Source organism: Carcharhinus amblyrhynchos, chromosome 6, assembly GCF_965287045.1.
Source record: "Carcharhinus amblyrhynchos chromosome 6, sCarAmb.v2.hapA, whole genome shotgun sequence".
Classification (NCBI taxonomy): domain Eukaryota; kingdom Metazoa; phylum Chordata; class Chondrichthyes; order Carcharhiniformes; family Carcharhinidae; genus Carcharhinus; species Carcharhinus amblyrhynchos.
The window spans coordinates 52,674,017-52,688,421 of record NC_137329.1 but is presented as its reverse complement, the minus strand read 5'-3'; the positions used below and the strand labels follow the sequence as shown (position 1 = coordinate 52,688,421).

Below are 14,405 nucleotides of genomic sequence, written 5' to 3'. Positions count from 1 at the left end.
AAAGTCTCTAAATCAGTTACAAGAACATTTGGTTCCAAATTATTTGACCAGATCTAGAAACTTGAACAGTCTAACAAGACATCCCATCTATTGTTACTGGCTTTCAGTTTAATCTGTTAATATTAATGGGTAAAAAGAACTAGTGTGTAACCCATTACTTTACTTCAAACTTTAACCAAGCCTTTTGACAGCAAAGGATGTCATCCCATTGTGAAAGCTGCCCAATATAATACCACTATTTCCACTGGGTCTACTGAGAGGATTGGCTTCTTAAGTTAACCCATCTAGAGACTATACAAGACTGAACAGGTAACTGTACATCTCAGTGAAACAATAAGGCAAGTGATTTGGCACAAGATATCCTGCAAATGTCTGCATTTAATGTACACAATGGAACTTCACGTCTCACTACTGAAATTTCGCCCAAGGTAGTGAAAATACTCAGCAGAGTTGACTTGAATCAAATGGAATCTATGCATAAATTGATAAGGAGCTGTAGTGTAGTGCACTTGATTGGCACACCATCCACAAGAATTCGCTCCCTCCACCACTGACAGAGTGGCAGCAGTGTGCACCATCTACAAGATGTACTGACAACATCTTCCAAATCCACGACCACTTCCATTTGGAAGAACAAGATCAGTAGATACATGGGAATCCCACCACCTGCAAGTTCCCCCATCACCTGCAAGCCACTCACCATCTTGACTTGGAACTATATTGCCAGTCCTTCAGTGATGTTGGGTTAAGATCCTGGAACACCCTTCCTCACAACATTTTGGGTGTACCTACACTACATGGACTGCAATAGTTCAAAAAAGGCAGCTCACCACCACCTCAAGAGCAATTAGGGATGCACAATAAATACTGGCCCAGACAGTGAGACCCATATCCCCTGAATGAATAAAAAGAGCTGGTCATCACTGACTAAAGGAATATGTTAGCAGTTCTTTCACACTGCCTTTTCCATTTGATTTTTGGATTGTGAGACAGGGAGTTTCATGCAGGTCAATTGTCTTGACTACTCCTTACACTTGCAGAGCTTCGTATCTGAGAAGAACTGACAGAGACATATGAAAGTAAGTACTGTACCTGGGTGAGGTCTGGAAAACGGCCCATCTTTTGCTTGAGTGACTCCAAAACAGAGGAACACAAGAATGCTGGCAACAATCCCTCTGTAAATCAAATAGCAAAATGGAGAAACATCTCATATTCAGTACCTGTAAATTAAAAACATCTTAAGTTCTTTTTCATAAGAGGTACCTAAACAAACTTTCAGCTTTTTTAAAAAATTGTCAGATATGACTGCTGAGCCAGTCTGACAATGTCCAGTAAGTTGAGTGACCCCATACATACACGAGTGGTTTGACTAAACAATTTGAGGGGGTTGGGGAAGTAACGAGTCAGAGGACTAATTCTGCCACCAGACTGGGAAATTTACATTCCTAGTTGATTGTGTAGTTTCCCAGGATTGAGCAGAATTTCTCAAAGCAGTTTTGACAACCACCTCCCCCACACCTCCATCTCTCAATTAATTTTGGAACCTCCCAGCTGATTGCAGCAGCTCCACAAATCAGAAAGAACCAAAACAATCCTGCACATGCTCATCACATTCAATATTACCTCCTACTGCCTTCCCAAAGTATACACAACTATCATTTGTTTTTTTTTGTGTCAGCAGAGAAAAATCAGAAGAAAAGGAAAGCAAGCAAAAACTTCTATATGTGCACTATTGTACAAATTTGCAGTTTTTACATTTCATTTTAAGTTGAGAATAACGACAGGGATAGCAGTTGGAGGTAGGCAATAATAGTGAAAGAGCTAGGAAAATCAATATGAGACCACCTTATATGTGAAGCTTCTACATTTACCAATTACACCCTTCCACATCAGTGTGGACCCCAGACTCAGGTGCCAATTCAGGCACAGCAACAGAACACATCCGAATATCGAATAATCCATATTTCTTTGATTTCAGGAAAGTGAGGTATCTGTTGATCAAGATTTCACTTAAAGACATGTTAAAGGCTTTAGAGAAATGCACTCAAATAAAATTCAGTGTACTTTACACACGTGTTCACATTTATAAATAAGTAAAACAAAATTCAAAAGGTAAAAATGGCCTCAACAGGTTAGCTTTCATGAGGAATAACCATCTTCAACCTCATTTAGTACTACATACCATGCCCAAACATCTAGCTATAGGTTAATACTTTCACTACATCATCTGCTAACACAAGTTGGCTGTACAAGATGCTGCTGACACTTGTCTGCACACAGGCACTTTCCATCACATTCACAGAATCTAATGATGTCCCTTGCAAAAAACATAAATCCACTCTCAAATAGTGACAGCTTTTATTCAGCAGCCTTAAAACTTTTAACAATGAACCTTACTTCATTGTTCGTGTATCCTCAAAATGATTTACAGCGCAAAAAAAACCACGTGGACCATCAATCTGAACTAATTAAATGGCTCTTCTTCAAATTTCTTGAGCCCTACAGCAAGTAGGCACTCGAGGAGCAGAGATTTTACTGTCACTCCTGCTTTTTCTCTCTCTAGCATTTCTTTTGATATTTCAACTTTTAATACATTTCTAAGAAGACATTAATGTGATGTGTCATTTTAAATGGGACTTGAGATGAGCATGAGTGGGCCATTTACCGCATTTCTTTCCAGCGCTGTCTGAGGGGTTTAAAGTGAACCATGGATGGAGGTAGTTGTTAAAAGTATTAACTTTATGATGCTGGCACTATAATATCTCAAATTCTAGTGCCAGTGATGACCCTATAAAGATGGTGACCATGCATGTATTGGCAGCAAACATAGCCCAATACTTTAACTCATGTTTTGCTTCATAAGAGTACTCGAGTGCAAAGAAAACCCTAAAAGGATTACACAGCTCAGAAACCAATCAGGCAGTTTTCCCAGTCTATACGAATGGGAGACCTCACAGAGGCCTTTTCACAGGCTCTTGGCTGGACGCCACAGCCTCTGCTGAGTCTGACCGACTCCAAGTTTTCTGGAATCATCAGCTCTGCACCAGAAATCGAACCAGAGTTGATTTAAATGTTCAGGGGGGCCCACTCTGCAATTGGGATCAGTTGCACAAGGAGGGAAGGGGGTGATCACGGCGATAGGGGCTGGCCCAGAGATGTCCAGGGGGACCAGCAGCACAGGGTCATTTTGCACACACTGATCTCCACTCTGACAGTTTGACACATGCAAAGTGGCCCGCTCAGCGCTATGCTGCCAGACTCTCCAATGGGAGTAGACCACATCCACAGATTTTCAATGTGATGCTCACTCGATCATTCGCCAGAGCTCTCAGGGAGACTCATTCTGAAGATCCCCCTAAAAAAAAACAGCGTGAATTACTCCAGTTTTTATGCGAATTCAGCATTTAGGATCTTTTGGGAGAATCACCCCCAATACCTTTGGATCATACACAAGGAGAGAAGTACACAAGATATGTTAGTAAAGCTAATTTCACACCCAATATGCCAATTCAAGCATCTCAGTAGCCCCAATCAAGTACTTTTCAGTTATTTGGTTGGAAGAAGTACAAACTTTAATTTTGTAGAAGCATCCTTGACTACTGAAACCTGCACCCCTTTAATGTTGGAAAACATCTTGAGGTGCTTCACAGGCAATAAAAACTGATGCAAAGCCAAAGAAGGAAATATTAGGACTAGCGACCACAAGCTAAGGCAAAAAGATAGATATAAATAAGGGTTTTAAACGTGAGATGGGTGAAGAGGCAGAAAGATCTAGATACCAACAGAAACTGTTCTGTTCCTTGGAGGAAACAATGTCCCGTTTTACAGCCTCTGCTCAATTTACTGCAATAATCTGATTAAAATTGCCCTTGCTGAATAATCCTGCATTAATGGTTTTACAACGTCAAGTGAAGATAATCTTTCAATGTCACCAAGTTGCTAATATACATTTTAAAAGACAAGTTGTTTAAATTACTAATTCTTTTCGTGCACCAAATAGCTCAGTGGTGGGGGACCCTCATGCAAAGCAATTCCCGTCAGCAACATGTCATGCTACAAAGTTAGAGGCTTTGCAGCATGGCTTCACTGTGCACTCGTACAGGGAGTTAAGAAAGAATTAATTTCCCTCCAGAGTGAGGGGCTTGTCATTCAACAAGCAGCTGCATGCCAAATTGAATCATTTTCTAGGGGAACAACAGGGAACCTAAATTACATTGGTTAATTCTAGGGCTCAGAGCTGTGCTTTAAGGGCTTTTTCATATTGTTGAAGGAATTTCATAAACTAAAAGTGTCAACGTAAAAATTTGCCAATGCTATGATGTGCCCTTCATGCAGTTCAGCAATTCCACTGCCAACACATTAAATACCATGTTTGTATCAAGGCTATATCGTGATAATCTTAGACCATATTAGCAACTTGTTATTTATATCAGGCCCAGTTTTGTTGGTCTATCAATAACTGCTAATCTGAATTAATCATGCAAATGCACATTGAAGTTATTTTATTTGGAATTGCCCAAGGAAGGCATTTATAATGCATCAAAAGGAGCAAAAGCATGGTCCAAGGTTACATAGTTGAATGGTTGTACATAAATAAACACAAACCATTGTGTCTCTAGGATCAAAATAAGCACATGATATGCAAAAGTAAGAAAGGCAAAAGAAAATCCCAGAAAAGGGTGACTCATTAATAAAGGCTGAAATGTTTACTGTTCAAACAATGAAAAAGTAGAATTTACAATGCAAACAATATAACGGATTTTTAAAAAAAATTAAGCCATAAGTATACATGGTCAGTGAAATGTTCTGTCATGTGACTTCAATAAATTAGTGTTAGGATCCTGGGTTTTACGTTTGTCAAAGACAGCAACAATGATGCATGCTCCTTACTAAAGTTCAAAATGCTCAACCGATATCAGACTTGGTATTCATATTTCAGCAACAAGACCAACATTCAAGATTACAAAGAATATGAACCCACTCAGATAAGGATGCAGATACAATCAGGTGAATTGCCACAAGGTTTATTTTCCATATGTAAAAATAGGAATCAAAGGAAATAAAATGCCTTATCTCTGCTGTATGTTTTTTCTGAAGTGTGACAAGATGAGAAATAACTCATACTAATTACGCCACTATCAGCTTGTTTAATTAAACTAAAATTTGTGTGTCAAATTTTGTTTCATACAGTTCAACTTTGCTCTACATTCACACAAAAGGAATCTACTTCTATGTTCCCTCAGGAATAGACTGTTGTGACCTAGTTATACCTCCCACTCTCAAGACATAACTGAATTAGGTTTTATTTCATTGCTCACAAAAATCCAAAAACATAATTGCAGGTGGTGTGGAAAGCTTGTTGTTTGCACTACAAATTAAATGCATTCAATGAGGCACCAAAACCATTGAGCACAATGAATGGACTAATGCACTTGGCAAAAGGAGTGTTGGGGGTGAGAGAAATGACCACAAGGCAAAAATATGCACATGTAGCAAGGCATGTGTGGAATGTGCAGACCAAGAGATAAGGGAAATCTGAATAACATTTTTATACAGGGACTTCAAAACAGCATTGTTTGTATCTAATTTTATTATTCACAGCTCAACTCAAACATTTTGACACTTGAGTTTTAATGCACCTTAGGCTGATGTATTTTGAGTGACTGAGTGGAATTCTCAACTATGCTGTGCTGTCAACCGTTCATCCTTCTGTATCAATGTCATTATGTATGAACAACCTGAAATGCATAACTAATTGTTCAATGTATCCATTGTAGCAAAATGAGAGATGAAACGGACATAAAACTTGCTTCAATAACTCAAAACCTCATTTTAAAAACACACATGAAAGTGGTTTAAAAACAATACTCTCATTCAGAGCTGCACATGATCATAAATAGATTAAGTCTGGCTTTTGAAGTTTATTGCATCAGCTCAATTTTAAAGCAAGATGCTTGTCTACGACAAATTCTCTACAAAAATGTCAAAACAATGGATATTTACTGCAACCATTTACAAGTTAAGGAAGAATATAATCTGATTGGTTACTACAATTCAAAATGCAGTGATGGACTTCTTCCATCAAATGTAACCTACACGTGTCCATGAGCAGAAGGGATGCAAATCATCAAAAGGTCAAAAATGAGTCAGGTTTATTTACTGCAAAGGGAAAACTGCGCCAGTTCTTTAATAAGGTCTGAAGATTCACCACCTCACTCAACAACTGCTCTCAGAGAACCAAACTTCAGCCCTTCTCTCTTTAAATCCCCAACTCCATTATCAAAGGTGCTCAAAACCCTTCCAGAACAAATTGTTACTGGGCCAAAAGACCAAATAAATATCCAGAATACAGCTGCCACAGTGATTCACAAAGCCTGCAGACCTCAAGTTATACTGACAGGTGACACAATTTGTTTTTCAAGCTCATCAGGCGAATGCCTAGAAGTTGGTAACATTAAACAAAGGTTGTTACAAACCACCTAAGAAATACTGAATTATGCTTCAAAATAGTTTATTGCAATGGACAGAATTACAACTTGTAGCAAGCTAAAGTATTTTAAATTGTGCTGTACAGGCATTAGCAGTCAAGGGTTCAGTTGTTTATACTGCCAAGAAAATGAGAACCCGGGGCATGAGTGATAGAAAAAATAGCTAGGACATTACGTAAAGTTGGCTAGATTAAGAAACAACATTCAATCCTATCTCTGTGGAGTTACAATCTTGCAATTGTTGACCAATATAGAATACTAACGCCTACCACCAATGTACAGCAAATATAATTACTCTGCTCTTTACAGATCAAAAGAATGGACCAACTGCAGTTTGAGATATATTTTTACAGGAATCCTCTCAACAACTCATTGAGTCTTCCAAGGTTAAAAACTTTACTGGCTATCGCTATGTGGAATAAACTAAATATTCCAATGATCTTAATTGTGCTTGCTGTTCAGAGAACAAAAAAACTAAACATAGAATATAAGAATAGGATGAGTAGGCCATTTTGTCCCTTTAACCTGTTCCACCAGCGGATTGTGGCTTTAACTCCTCATTCCTGCTCAACCGCATAACTCTCCATTCCCTTGTCAATCAAAAATCTGCCCAACTCAGCCTTCCTAGAGAAGAGGATCCCAATGACTAAACGCCGAGAAAAAAAATTGTCCTCATTTCCATCTTAAATGGAAAACGTCTTACTTTGAAACGCTGCGCCCAGTTCTAGATTCCCACACAATAGGAAATTTCATCTCAGTATCTACTCTATTAAGCCCTCTTGGAATCTTATAAGAACATAAGAACATAAGAAATAGGAGCAGGAGTAGGCCATCTAGCCCTTCGAGCCTGCCCCGCCATTCAATAAGATCATGGCTGATCTGTCGTGGCTCAGTTCCACTTTCCCGCCCTCTCCCCATAACCCTTAATCCCCTCTCTTATCAAGAACCCATCAACCCGCTTCTTAAAAATATTTAGCGAGGCAGCCTCCACCACTTCAACGGGCAGAGAATTCCAGAGATTCACCACCCTTTGAGTGAAGAAGTTCCTCCTCAACTCCGTTCTAAACCGCCTCCCCTTTATCTTGAGGCTGTGCCCCCTAGTCCTACTGTCTTTTTTGAGCGGGAAGAGTCTCTCCACCTCTATCCTATCCATCCCATTCATCATCTTATACGTCTCAATGAGATCTCCCCTCATTCTTCTAAACTCTAACGAGTACAAGCCTAGTTTATTCAGCCTCTCCTCATAGCTCAATCCCCTCAACTCCGGTATCAGCCTAGTAAACCTCCTCTGCACTCCCTCCAGGGCCAAAATATCCTTGCGCAGGTGCGGCGCCCAAAACTGCACACAGTACTACGTTTGAAAAGATTGCCTCTCATTCTTATAAACTCAGAGCATCAGCCCAACTTGCTCAACCTTTCCTCATATAACAAGCCCTCTTCCAAAGAATGAGCTGAGTGAACTTTCTTCGAACTGCCTCCAATGCAAGCCCTTCCAGGTAAGATGAAAACTGTACACAGTACTATAGGTGTGGTCTCATCAATGCCAAGTACAGTTATAGTAAGTCTACCTTACTTTTGTACTCCATCACTCTTGCAATAAAGGGCAATACTAAATTTGCCTTCTTAATTTCTTGCTGACTTGCAAGCTTATTTTGTCCAAGCATATCCAGATTCTGCTGTACCGTTGCATTCTTCAGTTTCACGCCATTCAAATAACATCGTTTTTCTATTCCTCCTGCCAAAATCAACAATCTCACATTATACTCCATCTGCCAAATTTTTGACTACTCACTCCACCTTATCACTAACCCTTTGCAAATTCTCAACCTCACAATTTTTGTATCAGCAGCAAATTTGGCTAATAATACCGTCAGTCCTTTTATCCAAGTCATTATTACAGATCGTAAATAGTTCAGGCCCCAACACTGATACCTGTGGCACACCACTAGTTACAGCTTGCCATCTTAGAAATGAACCATTCATCCCAACTTTCTGTTTTCTATTAGTCAATCCTCAAACCATGCTAATATATCACTACCAACACCATAAGCTCTTTACTTGTGTAATAGCATTTTAGATAGCACCTTAAGTGAATACCTTTTGGAACTCCAAATACATTACATCTACTGGTTTCCCTCTGTCCACTCAGCTTGTTACCTCCTGAAAGAACTCAAGTAAGTTTGTCAAACATGATTTCCCAAGTGTATTAGTTATTTTGTAACAAAACTAAGACAGCTGAGAAACTACTTGCATTTGGTAGCACCATGCTAAGAACCCAGCAGTTTTACATAAAAAATATAGCACAGATATAAGCCATTCAGCCCAACTGGTCTATGTCAGTCCATGCTCCTTATGAGCCGACTCTGTTCCCCCTCATGTACTTAGTTAGCTGCCACCATCTATCCCATTTACCTCAATTATTCATGCGATAGCAAGTTTTATATTCTAACCACTCTGGGTAAAGAAGCATCTTCTGCCCTCAAAAATGTTGAGTATCTGTGCTCTATTTGGACTGTCAACTTGGTGCTGTATCATCAGTTGTCATCAAAATAGTGCAACATCTACAATTTATATAGACAGATTAGGATTTCTAATTACACATTCTGGTTTAAGGAGATGTGTTTGCAGATTCAGAGGTCTACAGAAGAGAACAGAATGGAGCCATACAAATTAACAGAAGTCACGCTGCCATCCTTCGCAAACACACTACATGAACTACAGTAACACTCAGCAAACCACGCCAGAGTGCGTACCCCACGACAAGCAGTAACTGCCAAAAGACCCCCTAGACTCTGAAAGATGGGCAGGTTAGGTTGAATGGCCATGCTAAATTGAACCTAGTGTCAGGAGGATTAGCAGGGTAAATACGTGAGGTTATGGGAATAAGGTTTGACTGGGATTATGGTCAGTAGAGACTCAATGGGCCAAGTGGCCTCCTTCTTTACTATGGGGTTCTATGATTTCATATGGTCTTTACTAGACTCAAACTTTCCAAGTTGCTATTCACAAAGCTCCATACATCTAACAGTGTAATGTCATAACGTAGAAAGATGTCACATGGTGCTATATGCAGATGCAAGTAAGATGGACTTCAAATGCGCAGGTGTGGACCAAATCTCAGACAGAGTTTGTTTTTGAGAAACTTGAAAAAGGTAAGGTGGAGAAGCAGAAGAGATCACTGCTGCCTAGCAGTACCCAGACAGCTGAGGATAAAGGTGCCAAGTGATGCAAAGGGAAACAGATTGATTAAGGAAGAGTAGTGTTCAGGAAGGCTTTTAGAGGGGTTACTTCATTCCTAGAATGTGGACATTGCTGGCAAGAGTTGTATGTTTTACTATCCTTAAAATGCTCTTGTGAAGGTAGTGATTAACCATCTTCTTGAACCATTGCAGTCCCATGTAGGTATGCCCACAGAGCTGTAAAGGAGGTTAATTCCAGGATTTTGACTCGGCGACACTTGGTCCAAGACAGGATAGATATGATTTCAAAAGGAACAAACAAGTGGTGGTGTTCCAATGCATTTGCTGCCCATGTGCTTCTAGGTGGTAGTGGTCACGGGTTTGGAAGATGCTGTTAGTGGAGCTACAGTGAGTTGCGGCGGTGTATCAAGTGGATGGTAGACACTACTGCCACCGTATGCTGATGGTGAAGGCAGTGAATAATTAAGATGATTAATAGAGCTTGAAGTGTTTACAAAAATAAGAAACACTACGTCTTTGATCGATTAAATATAAGGATGTATACTTCAAACAGGAGGTAGTTAATAGACTGAAAACCAAGGACAAGGATGTAGGGTGAGTGAAACTTGATGTGCAACAGAAGAACGGGTAGCATTTCAGATGAGACCTTTAGTTATTGCAAGCTTGGTTACACCAAGTACTGCCTCCTACTGCATCGTACAAATACTGTGATGACTTTCAAAGATCTTGTCCACAGAATCTAGATCTTGGTTTTGAAACAGCAATGCCAAGCCAACCTTTGCACTGCACCTCAAATCTCACATTGGTTTACTGTAGTCTAATGCATATGCAGAGAAAGCAGACGTTCCATTCTCTAAATTAACCCCCAAAGGGCCTGCCGGCAATTGCAGATCATTTTAAATTATTCAGTTTAAATTTCCTTTTCTTCCTAGGCTGTTAAGGATAAGGCATCAAGTTTTGTACAAGGTCATTACTAGACGCAATAAACAGTAGACTGAATGTCCAAATTGCAACTCAAACATGAAACAGAGCTTGTGCATACTTTGCCACGTGTAATTTCAGTCACCAGACTTGGTAACTCAGATTAGCATAGCACTGCCTACATTAATGAGTGCATTGAACAGTGTCAGCAACAGAAAAAGAAAACTTTGTAATCATATTGGATTTCAATGGTGAAAACTGAAAATTACACTCATGGTTTGCAGAAAGCCTCCACTTACCTCTTAATATTATAGGCTGTATCCTGAGGGGTTTCTTCCAACAGAGTAACATAAACCAGTGCACAAGTGAGGATGAATAACACAGTCAAGGTGTGAGCTCTCCTGCAAATAGAAATAAAATTACTGGTTCTCAATAACTGTCAAAGCTGAACCAGCTCAACTGATGATATTTGTGCATAAATGTAATTACTGGGAAATGTTTCCAAGACAAGTTAAAAACATTCCTTTCCGAACAGTGACTACACCAAAAGGGCGGCATAGTGGCATAATGATTAGCACTGCTGCCTCACAACGCCAGGGACCCAGGTTCAATTCCTGGCTTGGATCACTGTCTGTGCGGAGTCTGCACGTTCTCCCTATGTCCGTGTGGTGGATTTCCTCCAGGTGTTGCAGTTTCCTCCCACAGTCTGAAAGACGTGCTGGTTAGGTGCATTGGCCATGTTAAATTTTCCATCAGTGTACCCAAACAGGCACTGGAGTGTGGCGACTCGAGGATTTTCATAGTAATTTCATTGCAGTGTTAACGTAAGCCTACTTGTGACTAATAAATAAACTTCGAAAAAATTTTAAAAAGGTAGATACATTTCAAATCAATTATTTTTACTATAAAACCCACTTACCATCAAATTAATGCAAAGTTAAAGAACGTTAGTTGACATTTGCATGATTGAACTTTATTTTAATCTTTTTCTTGCCAATTGAATCCTCATGTTTCAGTGACTGGAAATAATGTAATCTCATCAGAGCTTCCAGTTTTAGAGTAACACCCGCCAATTATTTCAATGGTTCTGTTTGCTTTATAGACTGCTGCCTTTCTGTGATTGAAAATGTTAACCAGAATCTCTAAGATCTCTAGAAATAGCTCAAATTCACAATTAGGTTTTCAGCATACATTGTTCATTTTTCTTCCAATGCGTCTACTCATTTCAACTACATTTCACTAGCATTTAATCTGGCAGCATTGTAGGCTATCTTGTGTACATTAGACACCCTTGGCAGCTTTACTGGGCTGATTCCAGTTTAGTACGGTATCATGCTCAGGAACAATATAGGCTCCAAATATAAAACCATCAGCAATCCATTCAGTACAATCTTCTCCTCTTTCCTCCCTCGCCTCCCTTTCAGGACTTCTGTCACGTTTTACCTCAAATCTGCCTACTTTTCTCTGAAATGACAGGAAAAGATGATCAAATTGCACCATCAGGAAAGAAAGTTGTAAGAATCTGAAGCCCTGAAAAATAAGTGCTGCACTCAGCCTAATGCTAAAGTAACTAAGATTCGGCAGGGAAAGTCTCAAATCTTCTTGTCAGGCAGTCAAAGCTGGTCGACTCTTCCTCGGATGTGGAGATGCCAGTGTTGGACTGGGGTAAACACAGTAAAGTCTCACAACACCCAGGTTAAAGTCCAACAGGTTTATTTGGTAGCACAAGCCACTAGCTTTCAGAGCACTGCATTCGATCCCTCCTCACCAGAAACCAAAACATACTGATGAAGAATCACAAAAAAACCATCAACTTAAACATTATTTTCAGGTGCCTTTTCTATGGAACCAATAAGGAGATGCTGAGTCATCCCAGAATCAAACAAAAACCAAAGGAAAGAGCGATTCTCTTGGAAAGACACAACAAAATACTAAACCATAAAACAAATTAACTTTAATATTGGAGATTACTTCCAGTGTCCAGTACACACTGCAGATCCTGCATGCCGCAACCATTATCAGTGCACACCACATGCCCCTTCTCTTGGGCCATGCAGGCTGATGTCCTGCTGTGCATTGTCAGCATTTTCTGTTCTTATTATCACTATGCTAACCAATTAGGGAATTAAGGGTTATGGGGAGAAAGCGGGAAAGTGGAACTGAGCCACTGCAGATCAGCCATGATCTTGTTGAATGGCGGGGCAGGCTCAAAGGGCTAGATGGCCTACTCCTGCTCCTACTTCTTATGTTCAATAAATAAAAGCCTTAATCTGAATGGAACAACTGAAACACACTGTCCTGGCATGGAAACTGACATATACTATGTACGCCGAGCTACTAGCAGTCCTTAAAACAGACTCCTTTTTAACATTTACGAAGTATTTCTGCCACAACTGAAGCAAACAGGCCCTGCCTTGTAGGAAAGTGGTTATATCCAGTTATAAACTCAGGAGGGCCAATTGAAGGGACACAATAGATCTATTGCTTTTTTTAAAAAAAACACTTCACTATGGCAACAGAACATAAAAGCATGTGTATGCTCCACTAGGCAAGACTGCCGTTCCCCTTAATCATCCACCACCAGATACAGCAAGTCCAGGCCAGAAATAGGAGAGATATAACAGCAAGATTTCAGCATATTTTTCAATTTTAACACTGTGTACTTAATATCACATTTCATATCCAAAATGTATAAATATGAGTGGTGCAACAAGTGACTCAAGGATGGAAAAGTACTAGAAGTCTGAACACTAATGAAAAAATACTTTGCACTCATTTATTGAGTAACACATAACAAAACACATGTCCAAATGGGCAGTAGCATGTCAGATTTTTTTTCAGCTGTCTATTGGATACGAGTAAATAAGAGCACACATTGGCTGTAATACTAAATTGTGTCAATAGCGTTGTCAACATTCAAAATGTCAGGTCACATTTCAGTTGTGGCTAGTCATAATAGGTGAGTGGGTGAAAAGAGAACCAGGAGGCAGCAACCACCACCTAGAAGAGTGATACAGGATCAGCAGGGCCAGAGAAAGGCAGTGCCCCCTCTCATGAACAAACTGAGGCCAAGGCAAGAGGTCTTGTGGAAAGGAGAAAGGAGACCAATTTTGTATGCTTGTTATGTCCTACACCCAAATAACGGAGCTTGGTCTCCAATCATCTTGAATACCTTTACAACTGAACCAAGATCTTGCTCCATCAAGCCCCTCTGGTAGCTGATGGCACACACAGGCATCTTCCACCCCTTAACGTGAAGCTGCAGTAGCCAGAGGAATTTCACTGCAATCGGTCACAGGTAAGGTCACTGCAAAAGACCTCCTTAATTGCCTCCTCAATGTGGCTGATGAGCTTCTCCCAGTCACAATGTATATTCTGCCCACTAATTGTCCTTTAATTCTGGTATCCAATGGGCAGCACAGTGGCACAGTGGTAGCAATGCCAGGGACCCGAGTTCGATTCCCAGATTGGGTCACTGTCTATGTGGAGTCTGCATGCTCTCTCCACGTCTGTGTAGGTTTCTTCCGGGTGCTCCAGTTTCCTCCCACACTCGAAAGATGTGCGGGTTAGGTGGTTGGTCATGCTAAATTGCCCCTCAGTGACAGGAGGACTAGCTAGAGTAAATGAATGTGGTTACGGGGATAGGGCCTGAGTGGGATTGTGGTTGGTGCAGACTCAATGGGCCAAATGGCCTCCTTCTGTACTGTAGGGATTCTATGATTCTATTTTCCCCATGTAGCAACTACAAGAGAAATGCAGGGAACAGCAACAACCATTGTACATGGGCATCCTTCTC

General features: G+C 40.3%; 1 protein-coding gene across 1 annotated transcript in view; it reads right to left on the bottom strand.

Annotated features, from left to right (window-relative positions):
• Nucleotides 1-14,405, bottom strand: part of LOC145344333 (phosphatidylserine synthase 2-like) — a 62,072-nt gene that overhangs the window by 31,895 nt on the left and 15,772 nt on the right. The window contains exons 2-3 of the mRNA XM_080191462.1: nucleotides 10,909-11,010; nucleotides 1,093-1,175 (exon numbers count right to left, since the gene is read on the bottom strand). Coding sequence (XP_080047588.1) covers nucleotides 1,093-1,175; nucleotides 10,909-11,010 — 185 coding nt within the window. The remainder of the gene's footprint in view (nucleotides 1-1,092; nucleotides 1,176-10,908; nucleotides 11,011-14,405) is intronic.